The sequence below is a fragment of the Mauremys reevesii genome, linkage group 1, assembly GCF_016161935.1.
Source record: "Mauremys reevesii isolate NIE-2019 linkage group 1, ASM1616193v1, whole genome shotgun sequence".
NCBI classification, from domain to species: Eukaryota; Metazoa; Chordata; order Testudines; family Geoemydidae; genus Mauremys; species Mauremys reevesii.
Genome location: NC_052623.1, coordinates 286,925,662 through 286,942,708, shown reverse-complemented (window position 1 = coordinate 286,942,708; position 17,047 = coordinate 286,925,662). Strand labels below are relative to the sequence as shown.

At 40.9% G+C, this 17,047-nt stretch overlaps 1 protein-coding gene across 1 annotated transcript in view; it reads left to right on the top strand.

Moving 5' to 3' along the window:
- The window catches only part of METTL25 (methyltransferase like 25), a 109,102-nt gene extending 98,285 nt beyond the window's left edge, over positions 1-10,817 (top strand). Inside the window, exons 10-12 of the mRNA XM_039497216.1 lie at positions 7,272-7,346; positions 7,952-8,023; positions 10,286-10,817. Coding sequence (XP_039353150.1) covers positions 7,272-7,346; positions 7,952-8,023; positions 10,286-10,372 — 234 coding nt within the window. The 3' untranslated portion in view covers positions 10,373-10,817. The remainder of the gene's footprint in view (positions 1-7,271; positions 7,347-7,951; positions 8,024-10,285) is intronic.
- Positions 10,818-17,047: the final 6,230 nt, after the last annotated feature.

Sequence of the window (17,047 nt, the reverse complement as noted above, 5' to 3'; positions counted from 1 at the left end):
AACATATTTTTAAACAATTGATATGTGTCTTGTTAGTACCAGCATCACCAGAGCGACACACAGTCTATAGCCTCCTGGCTGGGGCAGACAATAATGAACAGTGTATAGTCTCTAGCCCTCAGGGTGGGGAAGAGCAACAAATAGTCTATAGCCACAACCTCCTCGCTAGGGCAGACAGTCTACAGGCCTGAGGGCCTAAAGTGAGCATGCAGCCAATCTCCAACTATGGGGTTGGCAGTGAAGGGGGAAAGATAGGGGGACCCAAGCCCATCCTACTCCACCAGATCCCAGCCCAGGGCCCATCCAGTGGCATGTGGTCCCACCACTGGGTCAGCAGGGATCCTCCCAAAACATGCTGACTGCAGCTTTAGCAACACAACCAGACTAAAGTCTGGTTTTCTTTGGGCTACTTCCTACCTGTACCTGTTCGTAGGGCCTCGTTGCTCATGAGTCTCCTCTGAGTACTCAGCAGCTGGCAGTCCCACCAGCCCCTCAGGGTACTCGACTGGCAGCAGTCCCAGCAGCTCCTCAGAATACTCGACTGGTGGCAGTCCTGGCAGCTCCTCCAGGTAGTCGACTGGCAGATGTCCCAGCAGCTCCTCGGGGTCCTCCATCAAATTGGCAAAGATCCTGGGGGATTTTTTGTCTTCCTCTGCAACATCAGTCACAGGTCACTTGCAGGCTTAAACTAGTGTAAATGGTGTATTATCTGTAACTTGAAGTGTTTACATCACGATTTGAGGACTTCATTAACTCAGTCAGAGGTTATGGATCTATTATAGGAATGGGTGGGTGATGTTCTGTGGCCTGCAATGTGCAAGAGGTTAGACGATCATGATGGTCCCTTCTGGCCGTAAAGTCTATGAGTCTGTGTGGATCATTATTTCATATTACATTAATTTTCTCATTATACTTAATCACAATTTTTCAAAAGGTATGACTACCAAACAGAAATAGTTACAGATATTAAAGTCTTATCAGCCTGCTTTGAAGGCGCAGTGTACATAACTGTTGTCTCTAGAAGGACTTATGGGTCTAGAACCCAGGGTTATGCAGTCCTGAGTAATGGACCCCTCCACAGCACCACATGATACAGCATCCAACAATTACTGGAGTGTCAGGCACCACAGGACATACCATCTGAAGAGGCCAGAGTGACAGAGCCCTACGATCACCTGATTGGTCCACACCAGCTCTTTAAACCAGAAAGTTGCCCCAGGGAACTGTCTGAGCAGTAGTAGAAACTCTGACTTCCTACTGCTACAGTCGAGGTCTTTTGCCCTATCTTGCTCCTGACTCCTGTCTTAAACCCCAGCCAAGCTTGACTTTGGTACCTGTCTTCTTACTCAGCTTGGTATCTAGTCCTGACTCCTGCCTTTGATGATGGCCCAGCTTGACTCTAGTACCCATCTCCTGACTTGGGTTGGTAACTTGTCTCAAATCCTGCCTTCAGTTCCAACCCAGCAGACATTACTGGCCTGGCCACCTAAATCCCAGATATAACAGTCTCATACTTTATTAACGTGAGCCAACGATCCATGTCAGCTAAGTCTATATTTCAAAAGATACTGGGTTCAGTCCTGCATCAGTTATTAGCATACTGTTTATAATAATTGATACTGTGGTTTCATGCATTTGTTTCTGTGGAAATTATGTTCCTTTCTAAATTAGTGTCAAAAGTAAGAAATAGTTTCATTTCAGTGTGTTCCGTTTCCTATAGTATTAAGTACAGATTTGCATGTTAAGGCCATTGTAAGACAAGTATTTAAGGCTGGAAATTTTGAAGAAGCCTAAGGGAGTTGGGTGCCCAAATCCCATCAAGCTCTTTTTAAAATCCCAGCCTTAAATTTACTAGGCCAGATAATGTCTCTATGTGGAGATGCCTGCATAGGGGCTGGGAAACTATGTGATGTTCTCTTCATGGACTTCCCTCTGAATTCATCCATGGTTTGTCCCCTTGTAGAAGAAACTGGGTCCAGCACACACACCCAATAGATCCTTTGACATCCTGTGGACCTTGGAGTCCAGTGGGGAGCATCCAGATGGAGGCCCTCTGTCTCCATGATTCTATGCTGAGCTGTGTCTTGCAGGTGCTCCAGCCATATACCAACGTTAATGTAATGTTAAATAATCATTCTGAAAAGGTTCAGAAAAGGGCAACTACAATGATTAGGGGTTTGGAGAGGGTCCTATATGAGGAAAGATTAAAGAGGCTAGGACCCTTCAGCTTGGAAAAGAGGAGACTAAGGGGGGATATGATAGAGGTATATAAAATCATGAGTGATGTGGAGAATGTGGATAAGGAAAAGTTATTTACTTATTCCCATAATACAAGAACTAGGGGTCACCAAATGAAGTTAATAGGCAGCAGGTTTAAAACAAATAAAAGGAAGTTCTTCTTCACGCAGCGCACAGTCAACTTGTAGAACTCCTTGGGATGGGGGAGGTTGTGAAGGCTAGGACTATAACAGCGTTTAAAAGGGAACTGGATAAATTCATGGTGGTTAAGTCCTTAAATGGCTATTAGCCAGGATGGTTAAGGAATGGTGTCCCTAGCCTGTTTGTCAGAGGGTGGAGATGGATGGCAGGAGAGAGATCACTTGATCATTGCCTGTTAGGTTCACTCCCTCTGGAGCACCTGGCATTGGCCACTGTTAGTAGACAGGATACTGGGCTAGATGGACCTTTGGTCTGACCCGGTACGGCCATTCTTATGTTCTTATGTTAATCTTTAAGGCCATTGGCTACATTAATTTCCATATGGCATTTCCACTAGTTGCACCAGAGTGACAATGTATACACTCCTCTCCCTCCCCTGCCCCCCAACAATCTGTCACTCTTACTTGCTGGCCTGCTCCTTTCCCATACATGGCTCTTGGACCTATGGAGAGCATGCCAGGAGAATGAGGGGGGATGGTGCTATACAGACAGCTGACCTCCTATCTCTTCTGCATGGGGAGGGGGAGATCAACATATTGGAAGGTCCTCTCTGCTGATTTTTCACTCACTGGAGAGCAATGGTTTGAATGTTTCAAATGACCTTTGCTGTTAATTTGACTCAAATATGACCCTTTCAAAATTGCATGTTCCACATTGGCAGTGAGATATTTTGCATGCAATTTTTCACTAAACTTGTAAAGGGTGTAGCTAAGGCAAGATGAGCTACGCATGCATTGATGACAGACTTAGCTGCACAGTGAAATACATACTGAAGATGTGCATGAGTAAAGGCAGAAACCCTCAGGCTCTATGGAGCTTGTCAGGACCCAGGAGTTATGAAGGGCTCCTGTATGATTTGCACGAAGTTTCATGGGAAAGAGATTCTGTCCTGTAGATCTCCTAAGATGTTTAGGATAGGGTTCTGTCCATTCCTCATTAGGTAATTTAGATACCAATTTTTTTGTAGAGCCAACATAGCTTCAAAAATCTAGAATTTAAATGCCTTAGCTTTGTGAGTGGCTGTTTTTAATGTTAAAACAAACTAGGAAATTCCAGACAAAAACTATGTTGAGAACATTATAACCTATGCAATTAAACAGTCAAGGGAGGAAATGCCAAAATAACAACTGTACACTTTACTCTCCCTCTCCTTGTGTATAAGTGTATGGTAATCTTTAATTACATGATTGCATATTATTTCTCAAGCAGTATAACATGATTTTTTTTTCTGCTTTGAAATACAAATGTGTAACACCTTGTGATTTTCTTTTCTAATGCTGTTACTTTCTTTTCATAATGCAGCATAACTTCAGCAGCCTTATATCTAACCACCTAGCCTTATGTGTCCTGAGATGCTATTACGTACCTAGCTACTACTACTTTTCTGCTTCCCCACTCTCACTTTAAACTACTACCATTTCAGCACCTGCCCCTGTCCTTTGTTTGTGTTTCCCCAAATTAGTTTCTAGTGATGATGGAGTCTGTGAAATTGATCGCTGCCTTACATTTTTAAAGAAAGAGAAAACAGACTTCGCTATCCACTGACTTATGCCAAAATATTGTCAATTGTCATGCATTGGTTTACAAGCATCACTGGGCTTGGAATTTAGCTGTAGGGTATTTGTTTTTATATTGGATTGTTTCACTTTAAGAAGATGTAGTGCAGAGTAGTGGGTTAATCAGATTAGACCAATGGTGGTTGCTGAGCACTTGCTCGTGGTCCATGGAGAGCTGTTCTCCTCCTTGTTTCCAGCTGCTAAATTGCATTAAAAGAATCTAAAAGTATATCAACTACTTTCCTACTACTACGTTTATGAGTAAGTAATGGCTGTAGTTGCTAAATGATTGTGAATGGGAGGGAAGGTGGACCACACTCACTGTAAGAGGAAGGGTCCATGACTTCTATTAAAATGTGGTCCATGGTATAAAAACATTTGGAGAATATGAGATTATTATTAATGTATGTCCTCCATTCTGCGAACAACATGAGTCTCATCGGCCTGTTTTTCATCTTCTCACACAAACATCTTCATACTGCCTTCCACAATGTCCCTTACATGTGAAACGCTCACCTTGAGCTAATCTGTAATGCTGATACCCATTCCTTTAAATCTTTCCTCAAGACCACAGTGCTGATAAGAAATCATCCAATAGCTAGATTGAGTGGAATAAAGATGAGGTTAGTTGGCAATTTATCCACCTATAACCATAAGATTTGGAATAAATACATATGTATGTATATGGAATATACATAGGATTGTATCATTGTTCTGTGTCACTTATCTTCAGAATCAGGATTGTTTCTTCATAGACATTTGTACAGTACCTGGTGCAGTGGGGCCATGTCCCTATTAGAGCTTCTCAGTACTCACATAAGAAAATATAAAGTAGTAATAAATGGCACATGATGTTACATTGTGTCATGCTATCTTAAGAGGAAAAGAAAAGGGGATCGTGGTTTTGGTACAGCTATTTGTGCACAGTGGATGGTTCTCTCACTTGGGAATTAAAGCTTTGTATTTTGGTCAGTAAAATAAGAAAGCACATCTCTGTTTATCTAAAATCCCCTGCTCATTCTCCCACCACAGAGCAGTACTGGATGTGTCTCCTTGGCAACAGCTGTTCCAGGAAAATGGTGGAGGATTACATAATGGTGTTGACAGTCTAAGGGGAAATTAAAGGAAAAATCATGATCTGTGGCTTTCTTTTTTTCAGAGGAAGGGTGCAAGAACCACATGTACAAAATCACATTATTTCCAATAGTGCATTAAAACTTAAAGTAACTTGAATATATCCCAAAACCAACTAAAATGTGTGAATTTGTGGAGGGAGAGGAGGGAAGAGACTCTGGCCACAGTGCAATGTTCTGTATTGCCTGAGAATGTTAGGAGCACATTCCAGTTTTTTCACTGCAGAATTGGAAGCCTTAGGAAGAATTGGCAAGTGCAGCAGGCATACTCTTTGGGCTTGTCTACACTAACCAGGGGATTGACGAGCAGTGATCGATGCATCAGCGGTTGATGTATCGGGTCTTCCACAGATCGCTCTCCCGTCGACTCCTGTACTCTACCGGATTGAGAAGAGTACGGGGAGTTGACAGGAGAGCGTCTCCCATCAACATTGCATCTTGTGCGATACATAGGTCTAAGCTACGTTGATTTGAGTTACGCTATTCATGGAACTCAAATTGCACAGCTTAGATCAAATTTCCCCCTGTAATGTAGACAAGGCCTTTGTTTCCTTTGGTGATTTGCATTCAGAGCATAATGTCCAACTTTCACAGAATAATATGGCCTCTACATTCATATAATATTTTTCACATTTTGAGCACACAAATTTTTACACTTGCAACTCTGATAACTGTGTGTAGAATAAATACAGTGGTGTGCATAAATCAAGTAGTTAGAAATACCGTTTGATGTGCATATGTAAATCAGACACTTTGCATGTGAAAAATGCGCATGATAACTTGCCCATGTTTAACTGTGGCTGCTGTGTTGAGCATCCTTTCAGAATTTGGACCAGGATGACCAGATGCCTCCCCTCTCACTGCCCAGAGCTCTCCTTGGTCCCAGCTGGCAGGCAGCCCTGCTCCATCCTGGGAGGATCCCCTAGGTAGGATCCTGCAGCCCCCAGTCCCACTCCTCCTCTGCAGGATCCTGCAGCCACCTGCTTTTCTTCTCCTAATCCCATGGTATTCTCCAGTAGCTGTCCCCCTATCTCCAGTCTTCAGTGAGAGGGCTTCCCCAGAGCTCTTATCTTCATTAACTCACTCTTCCTGCACCGGGGGAGGTGTTAAGCCATTACTGTACTGCCAAACTTCTTTGCACCCAAACTTGGAGTAGGGGCCAGCTCTGATGTGCCACAGCTTCCCTATGGCTGCTGCCTGTACAGGGCCGGCTCCAGCTTTTTTGCTGCCCGAAAAAAAAGATTGAGCTGCCACCGAAGACAATGAGGGGGACTGAAGGACCCGCTGCCGAATTGCCACCAAAGACCCAGATGTGCCGCCCCAATAACGGATGGAGTGCTGCCCCTTTGTATTGGCCTCCCCAGGCACCTGCTTCCTTCGCTGGTGCCTGGAGCCGGCCCTGTGCCTGTAACACAGGCAGCATAATGGCTTCTAATAGCCAAAGGGGAAAGCCGCACATGGCTCAGGCAAAATTCCAGAGCTGCCTGTGTCTTCTCAGCAAAACCAGCCCCAAACTGCAGCACCTGCAATATTACAGGCATTGGCAACACCGCACCAGGCAGTCTGGTGAAGGAGAGGGAAACTGCAGAGAATTACAAGTGAGGAAAAGTAATATGGAAGTATTATAGTTATTTCACAGAGGGATAACCTGGAGCACAGAGAAAGTGTGTGACTTTTCCAGGGCCTGACAACGAGTAAGTGGCAGAACCAGGAATAAAACCCTCGAGTCCTGACTCCTGCTCCTTTTACCATGACATATCGTACTCCTGCCTTAGCTCTATAAGTGAGCCCTTTTGTACTTCTTGGTAAAAATTGATGTGAGATATTCACTGAAAGAAATAGGAACGTTACCTCCACTTCATTGTATAATGCTCATTTAAGAATGGTTTCATGCTTCTGAGTAATAAATATATCTGAATATTTCATGTTAGTGAAAAGGCTAACGTTAATCGAAGAATTCGGGTAATTGAGAACAGAAAAATGGCTCATTATAAGCCTTAGAAAAGTACTCATAAAAACCAAAACTAAAGTTCATTTGACAATATCACTTTTAATTAGAAAGAATAATGTTGTTTCAGAAATTTCCTGGGCTAGGTAATAGGAATGGCTTTAATTGTTGTCATCCATTTTTTTCCCCTCCCAGCTCCCAGACAGCGGTATAATGGATTACTATGAAAAATACAAGCATAGAATGAATGAGCTGGAAGCATTTAATATGGTAAAATCAAAGGATTAAAAACATTACCTTGTATATATGTGCTAGTCTAGAATACAGCCCTGTCAAATTTTATGTGGTGGTGGTGGACCAGCTTATGTTGTGATATATACTGTCTACAGAAAAACACTTCACTTCGAGGATATCCGATTCCAGAGCTATATCAGGTATCTGTAAAATAATAAAGAGAACACATGGAAGGTTCTTTTTCAAGGGGGATTATGACTGTGAAGAAAGAAATGTCAGACTCCTTTTGAAACCAGATTGGTCTCCATGAAGTTATTTCACAAAAAAAAGTCTTCTAAAAATTATTTCCCTCTTCAAAAGCTTTCTGCCACTTATAGTATGATTTGCATATTAGATTATGCCTCGGAGCCAGCCAAGTAAAATACTTGCCCTGCTTATAACATTCCATGGACTTTTGATCTTTAGTAGATTTTTCTGAAAATGTCAGATAGGGAAGAACTGGCAAGGTGGCACTTATAAAGGTTTTTCCTCAAAAAAATGATTCACCTTCCTAGAAGTGTTTCTGGGGGACAGAGCTGTCTTTTTTGTAGTATATTGGCTTCCTTTCCTAAAGCCATGATTGTGTCTAACGTTTCTTTCAGTTGAAAGTTGTTCTGGCTCCCTGTATAGAAGTTTTATTACTTCTGGACCGTCTTTGCTACCTCAAAGAGAAGGTGTGTTTACTTTATATTTTGTTACCTTAAGTCTGTTTATTTTAACCAAATTATTTACTGAGTACCAAAGAGCCCCTGTTGCAGACTTGCTATTCTCATCATAGTTGCAAAAATGTAAGTATTCATTCCATCTTTGTCTAAACATATGCCCAGCAGATGGTTTTTTATTATTATTTTAAGCAAAGCTGCAACAGTAAAGTTTATGTTCTTTTAATTGTATGGTAATTACTAGTCAGACGACAGTAAAAAATTTTTTTAAAACCCTTACAAATCTTATTCCATACCAAGTATTAGTATATTAATCATTAAAATTAACACTGGAAGTACTAAACAAACATTGCCCTGTGTATACTAAAGCTTTCAACTAATGATACTGTAAGGACTGATCTGCTGCCCACTGATCTCAATGGCAGTTTTTCTGTGGACTTCAGTGGGCTTTGGATCATGTCCAAAATGCATGTGGATTATTTTTATACCTACTTAGTTAAGATATGCAGTGGGGGGGAGTGGTTTTTTTCAGTTATCTAATCAATTGAGTTGCACCTGAGTCACATACAGCCCATCTGAACTGGCCAAATATAGACCTGGTGCAACTACACTGACTTCCATTGAATTACACCACTAAGTCTCAGCTTGTCCTAATTAACTCAGAAGTAATGATCTGATTATGCTGTTCCAATAACACATTTTCCATCCAAAGGTAATTTGTTAGAAGGTTATGGTGGTGTCTTTGAAGCTTCTACTGTGGGCTATAGTCAAAATAAAGTTTTGTGACCTTTTCATATTAAGCCCATTTGTGTGAGCAGCTCTTTTTTCCACTATAAACGTCTCATTTTAATAGCTCCATTTTATCATAAGGAAAGTTTTGTTTTATTCTCTTCTACAGTAAACTTGGAGCAAATGAGTTGTAATAAATGTTTGCTTTTGTTCTAACTGGTATTTTTACAGAGAGAGGCGTTTCTGAAATATCTAATGATGTATTTTCCCAAATGCCAACTAGCTATAAATCATGAAGAGATCTGTATATTTCCAAAACTGGGAGATCAGACCTTCTGCAGTTAGCACTAATTTACCTTCTTTAAATTTAATGTACCCATAGATTTAATTTTGCACTGGTTACTGCTGAAGGAATTCTGCGCCACTGCATGCGTGCAGAATTCATGTTCCCTGTAGATTTCTTTGCTTCCCCAGAGAAAATGATAGGGAAGCAAAGGGAAGATACAAGAGCAGTCATGCACTCCTCCCCAGCAGTACAGGCATGTCAGTTCCAGTGCCCGGAGCAGCCAGTGGAGAGGTAAATCACCCTGGGGCTGGGGATGCCCATGGGAATAGTTTGGGGGGGCATTGTGGAGTCATGTACCACTACTCCCCCTATTTCTGTGAGCACAGAGCTGCTGAGTGAGGGAGTGTGCCGTTTGGCTTGCTGACACCTGAATCCCCATGCTTGGATCCTGCTGGGCTGAGCCTGCCTGCCCACACCTGGTGCACCTGTTGCAGAGGGAAGGGCCCCAGGGTGTTTCAGGGTCAGCGTCGGGTGCAACCTCACCACCAAGTACCTGGCTCAGGGGAGAGGGTGCTACAGGGTGATCTCCTACCTCCATGCAGCCAGTGGCGTGTGCTCCCCACTGCCATGCAGGAACCTCCACATTTATTTATTGATGAATAAAATTTGCTGAATTTTAAAATATCGTGCACAGAAATATATATATATATATATATATATATATATATATATATATATATATATATATATATATATATATATATATAATTTTTTTTGGTGCATACTTTTAATTTTTGGTGCAGAATTCCCTCAGGAGTAACTGGTTGACTCACAAATTATATTTTTCTAGACAAGGTGAAATAGAAATTATGGAAACTATACAAAGTGTCAGGGCCATATCCAAGTCAACTTACTCATGTGAGAAATCTCATTAACTTCAGTGGAACTATTTGAATGAGTAAAGTTAGTAGGGTTTTGTCTTTAATTTCACTGCTTGTAATTCATGAAAGAAGAGATCTGTATAGTGAGTGGTAGACTCACATGACAATATGTAAGAAATAATTTAAAGCCTTTAAACCACAGACTGTTTTACTTTTCATAAGCATTATTTTGTGAGTTCACAACTGTTTCATGTATTGCATAAAAGTTAGAGTTTTCTTTTTTTGAAGTTTTGTATTTAAAAATATGGACCCATTCCCATATCTTTGCTTTTAGGTCAAATGCATTTTTATGTGCTTTAATCATATATCATTTTACAGGACAACATTGCCTGGTCTGGACTGGTGAAGTTATTTGATCCTGTGAAATCCCCCAGATGCTATGCAGTTGTTGCTTTGAAGAAATAGAAGTGCATTCAAGCTGAAGCAAATTGCTAGATAGTTCACAACTCTAGGTCTGATACTGTTGTTACTTTTGACACCCATGTTTATTTTGTTATTATTTTAAGTTATTATCTAAGTACTCCAATGATATGTTATGTAACCGTCTTGTTTTTACTTGAAAAATAAAGCATTTAATAAGTGTGAATCATGAGAAATATATCTGAAGTAAAATTGAACTCGTTTTATATTTCAACATGTCGTGGTCTAATTTATTAAAGTAATGTTAATCATCTGATTTTCCCAGAAAAAATCAGAGGCCCATATTGTGTGATTATTTTTAAAGCAGAACTCTATTGATGGTAATAGCTTAAAAACTGATGGGATAGTATAGTTCAGACTTATGAGGAAATGTCCATTCTCTTATAATCATAGAACTGGAAGAGACTTCGAGAGGTCTTCTAGTCCAGTCCCCTGCACTCATTGCAGAACTAAGTATTATCTAGACCATCTTAGTAATTACTGTCTTAGTAATTTTTAACTTGTTCTTTCCCTATTTTAGCCTCCGATCCTACCTCACTTTCACTGGCATTTACTATGTTAGACATCCAATTGCTACTAACCTTTTTGGTGAAAACTGAAACAAAAATGTCATTTAGCTCTTCTACTATTTCCACATTTTCTGTTATTGTTTCTCCCCCACATTGAGAAATGGGCCTACCCTGTCCTTGGTGTTCCTCTTGCTTTTAATGCATTTGTAGAATGTTTTCTTTTTACCCTTTATGTCTCGCTTAGCTAGTTTAATCTCATTTTGTGTCTTGATAACTCTTGTTAACTCATATTGGTCAGTGAAATCTAAGCTTTTATAAATCCAACAGAAGTTTTACCATCGACTTCTGTGGGACTAATATTTCATGGCTAGGTGTGGAGGGAATATCAGTTTCAACTGGATGAATCTATGCTAAAATTGAAGGCAAAATTTCCTTACTTTGCTTTGGTAATTGTAGATTTTCACACTGTTTAATATAGTATTTTTATGTTGTTTTTACTTTCTATTCATAATTTCAATAAAATATTTTAAAAGGTCAAACAAACTATTGAGTGGGCAACATGTGATACATTCTTGTAATTTGTAGATTCATGATGCTTTGGAGCCATTGGGACAGTGCATACTATTAAGGCCATTTCTTCTGCATGCTCTTTTGTATTGTTGCTAATACAACATGGCAGCTACATTCCAACCCAGAACCAGCTACACCTTAATATACTAGACAGGCCAAAATGTTCTAGGAGCCTTCAGAATTAAGGGTATTATATAAATGTAATGATAAATGTGTTGCAGTTCTGGAGTTAACTGCACCTCTGCCCCCTCTCTGGTGTACTCAGGGGCAGGCCTTTAGGTCTCAGGTGTCAACCACCACCTCTCTGTAGGCAGAACTCTCGTCGCATTTCCTCCAGACTAGGATGTTAGTCTTGCAGTTCTGCAATTCATTGTGTTTACCCCAGCAGCACTGACCTGAATCCAGCACCTGTGTATGTTTTGAGTTGTCTCGGGAACAAAGACAGGGTGACAAGCCAGCTTTCAGAGCACAGTACATTTATTTTTAGGACAAAAGCATTACAGAGAAAACATATCACAAAACAATACATAGTCTGCACGCATGCTAAATTTACCAGATGTCATCCATCTTCCACATGGCTTCCAAATCCTTCAAACACTTCCAGCAAGGTTTTTCCCTGGTGGTTACAATCTCATGTCAATGTTTGGATCAAAATCAGGGACCCCTTCTGCCATTCAGGCTGGCCCTTTATACCACAAGCTCTTTCTTTGTCTCCTGGGTGTCTTGCGTCCAGTCTGTAGCAGTATATGTAACTCACCCCAGTAGGTGATATTTCTCTGGAGTTATTTACCTGTGCCAGGGTTTGCAGTGATTATCCCCCACTGATCTTAGTTTGTGGGGGAAGCTTGGTAACCCTGTCCCATGGAGCTAGACTACAATCCCTAATTTCCAAAAATACATATAACACATATAGTTACAACAGTTTATTACTAATCCTGGTGCCTATGACATCTGGCACATCTCACTATACTAGTCTTTTGAAGTTTCCATGCTTCCAAGGTCTTGCCTCTCTCAGAAAATATTATACTTTAACCCCATACTTACTTACTTCCTGAATGCTGCAAAGATCTATTTAAGTGATCCATGTATTACAACAGATCTTACAGGTCTCGATCTTGATTGGTACCACATTGTGCTAGGTGCTGTGTAGACACATAATAAGAGACAGCCTCTGCCCCAAAGAGTTTGCAATCCAAATAGAAGAGCCAGACAAAGGGACTATTATTATCTATACTTTTGCAGCTAGAAAACTGAGGCACAGAGAGATTAAGTGACTTGCCTTTGATTGCACAGGGAGTCAGTTGGATAAATGAGAACTGGTTTCCTGAGTCTCAGTCCAGTGCTTTAACCACAAGCCTGTTCTCCCTCTCTGGGAGACATATCTTCTAATACCACCGATGGCTGACATGAGCAGTACTAAACTGGCCTGAATCATGTCTGTGATCCAGGCATATTTACCTTCTATGCTGCTTGATTCAAACAAACAATCCTGTATTTTTTCCTATAAATTAATTCAGGCCAGGGCTGTATTACTAGTGACGCAATTCCCTAAATTATGTTGACCTAAGAATCCTGTGGGGATTGCTTTACAGGAAATGGACCAAGTTCAGAATTTAGGTGATTAGATTTAAGTTTTTTTTTTTTTGATTATTCAAAGTTGTTCTCTGTAGATCTTTGTCTCACCTAATTTTAAATGCCCAAGTACTGGGCCTTCAATCACTTGGGTCTTCCACTTGCATAGTTTAAGGACAGAGAACGAGGGACCCATCCTGAGGGCTAGACAAGCTGTGGACCAGCACAGAACCCAATGGAGTGGAGGAAAGATGACCTTTGCACTTCCCTGAGATTGCCAGGGGCCAGTTCACATCTGGTGCAAGTTAAACAGCCACAGCGCTGCTCTAATGCCAGATGGTAACTGTCCCCAGATAGTTATTGTGTTGTGCAGTATTCTTGACACCCTGTACCCCCAGGTTATGCCTGTAGCTCTAAAAGATCGTCGCAGAGGGCCAGGTATGTTGCCTGTACTCCACCAGGGGACTTTCCCAAGGATAATTCTCAGCTGCCCTCTTAGGGTAGCTGTATGGCCCTTTTGTTCCACCAAAGTGGAGTGTATCAGGGGCCATGATCAGTCCTGAATGTGCCGTGTATAAACTGTGACTAAGTTGAATCTTCCCCAAACTCCCCAGGCAGTTGTACTTGGCTGATGGGGCCATTGGCTGCATGTGTGGGAACTTATTTGTTGATGTATTTATCTCTGTGGGTTGCCTCATTAAGCTTGCAGATGTACTGTCAATGTTAAATGAGTGAAAATTTTCTATTTTAAGACTGAGTGGCTTTTATTAGAATTTTCCAGTGCACGACACCATATGAGTTTAATATGTTACAGTGCATAAAACACAATTAATTAAATTACCCATATATAGGAGAAATGGACAAACAAACAAATAACAGACTGTAGTATAATAAGTAAAATGAAAGGGGGAGAAGGAAAGTGGGAACTGGAGGTTAGGCTGGATAGGAGTGGGAATAAAGGAAAACTTGCCTGATACTAATTGTTTTTGACAACTGAACCAAATACAGTGACAGCCATAAGAGTGTTCTTAGAGCTGAGAGAAAGTAATCTTAGCTCTGTGTATGTCAGCAAACATTGTCTGAATGTGTGAATTAGGCAAACCCTCTTAAACCATTCAACAAAAAGAAAAATAAGAGGTGTCTTTCCAACAAGCCAAGTCTGTCTTCCATGGTATATTTGGGAGAGATGTGAAGGTGTTGGTTTTTCTAATATTAGGCTACTTATCTTTAAGCTGTGACTCCCACACCACATGTGATCCTCATTAGGTTTATGGAGCTAATCTGAGCTCCTCACGTTCCTCTTGGTCCCTGGAGTTTCAACCCCTCAGAGCTGCTGAGCACATGCAATTCCCATGGAAGTTAATGGGAACTGTAATTGTTCAGAATCTCTCAAGAGCAGGATAAGGAAGAGAAAATGGAACATTCCACATGTAAGACTGTATGGGGAGTACTAAGGAACCTAATGAGCTGAGAGGAGGAATAGAGATGAGAAAACCCTTTCCTTCACCTCCTAGCAGCTGGAGGTAAGAAAGCAATATTATGTCCAGTGTAATTTGTGCTATAAAATAATTGTTGTTGTATCATGATATTGCATTGTGATGCTGCATCAGTATATGTTGACCATATACATGCTGGTGAAATGTAATGTGTCATGATCACATCACAATTAACTAGTTCTATATGACTCCTTTCAGAGATGAATTGGTTGTCCCGCTTTTCCAGGCCAAGAAACAGAAACATATGAGATATGTACCCAAACAGGGAACCCACAAATAGTCAATGCCTTGCACTCAAGACTGGGGCTAAAGCTACTACACCGGTGTTAAGAATATCCCAGCAAGGCCAATGTACATTAGTAGTATGTAAGGTCTTGGAAAAATTTTTGAAGGAGAAAGTAGTTAAGGACATTGAGGTCAATGGTAATTGGGACAAAATACAACATGGTTTTACAAAAGGTAGATCATGCCAAACCAACCTGATCTCCTTCTTTGAGAAGGTAACAGATTTTTTAGACAAAGGAAATGCAGAGGATCTAATTTACCTTGATTTCAGTAAGGCATTTGATATGGTTCCACATGGGGAATTATTAGTTAAATTGGAAAAGATGGGGATCAATATGAAAATTGAAAAGTGGATAAGGAACTGGTTAAAAGGGAGACTACAACAGGTTGTACTGAAAGGTGAATTGTCAGAATGGAAGGAGGTTACTAGTGGAGTTCCTCAGGGATCGGTTTTGGGACCAATCTTATTTAACCTTTAATTACTGACCTTGGCACAAAAGTGGGAATGTGCTAATAAAGTTTACGAATGACACAAAGCTAGGAGGTATTGCTAACACAGAGAAGGACTGGGATATCGTACAGGAAGATCTGGATGACCTTGTAAACTGGAGAAATAATAATAGGATGAAATTTAATAGTGAAAAGTGCAAGGTCATGCATTTAGAGAGTAATAACAAGAATTTTAGTTATAAATTGGGGACACATCAGTTGGAAGTAACAGAGGAGGAGAAGGACCTCGGAGTATTGGTTGATCACAGGATGACTATGAGCCGCCAATGTGATATGGCCGTTAAAAAAGCTAATGCGGTTTTAGCATCAGGCGAGGTATTTCCAGTAGAGATAAGGAGGTGTTAGTACCATTATACAAGGCACTGATGAGACCTCATCTGGAATACTGTGTGCAGTTCTGGTTTCCCATGTTTAAGAAAGATGAATTCAAATGAACAGGTACAGAGAAGAGCTACTAGGATGATCCGAGGAATGGAAAACCTATCTTATGAAAGGAGACTCAAAGAGCTTGGCTTGTTTAGCCTAACCAAAAGAAGGTTGAGGGGGGATATGCTTGCTCTTTATAAATATATCAGAAGGATAAATATTAGGGAGGGAGAGGAATTATTTAAGCTTAGTACCAATGTGGACACAAGAACAAATGGATATAAACTGGACACTAAGGTAATAATTGGAGATATACCAATCTCCTAGAACTGGAAGGAACCTTGAAAGGTCATTGAGTCCAGCCCCCTGCCTTCACTAGCAGGACCAATTTTTGCCCCAGATTCCTAAGTGGCCTCCTCAAGGATTGAATTTACAACCCTGGGTTTAACAGGCTAATGCTCAAATCCCTCCCCCCCTAACACTAGGAAGTTTAGACTTGAAATTAGATGAAGGCTTCTAACCATTAGAGGAGTGAAATTCTGGAACAGGCTTCCAAGGGGAGTAGTGGGAGCAAAAGACATATCTGGCTTTAAGACTAAGCTTGATAAGTTTATGGAGGGGATGGTATGATGGGATAGCCTAATTTTGGCAATTAATTTGGCAACTGATCTTTGATTATCATCAGGTAAGTATGCCGAGTGGTCTGTGATGGGATGTTAGATGGGATGGGATCTGAGTTACTACAGAGAATTCTTTCCTGGGTGCTGGCTGGTGAGTCTTGCCCACATGCTCAGGGTTTAACTGATTCGCCATATTTGGGGTCAGGAAGGAATTTTCCTCCAGGGCAGATTGGCAGAGGCTCTGGAGGTTTTTCCACCTTCCTCTGCAGCATGGGGCATGGGTCACTTGCTGGAGGATTCTCTGCAGCTTGAGGTCTTCAAACCACAATTTGAGGACTTCAATAACTCAGACATAGGTTAGGGGTTTGTTACAGGAGTGGGTGGGTGAGATTCTGTGGCCTGCATTGTGCAGGAGGTCAGACTAGATGATCATAATGGTCCCTTCTGACCTTAAAGTCTATGAGTCTATGAGACTCAGGATGCCCAGCCCAATTCAGTGTGAACAGAGTTAAAACTCTACCATGAATGCTGCAAATGTAATTAATTTTGAAAACTTTAATGTGTAAAGTTCTGACGAAGTTCCAAGTATAGTTGGTTGTTATATAAAAGGCCATTGGAACCAACTCAGAATAGCAGGCATAATCTCTAGCATTAGCCCCAAACAAGGTCTGAATAAATTTTCATGGGCTCCTTATCAATTTCACAGACTCTTTTAGTAGACTCTTTTAGTAG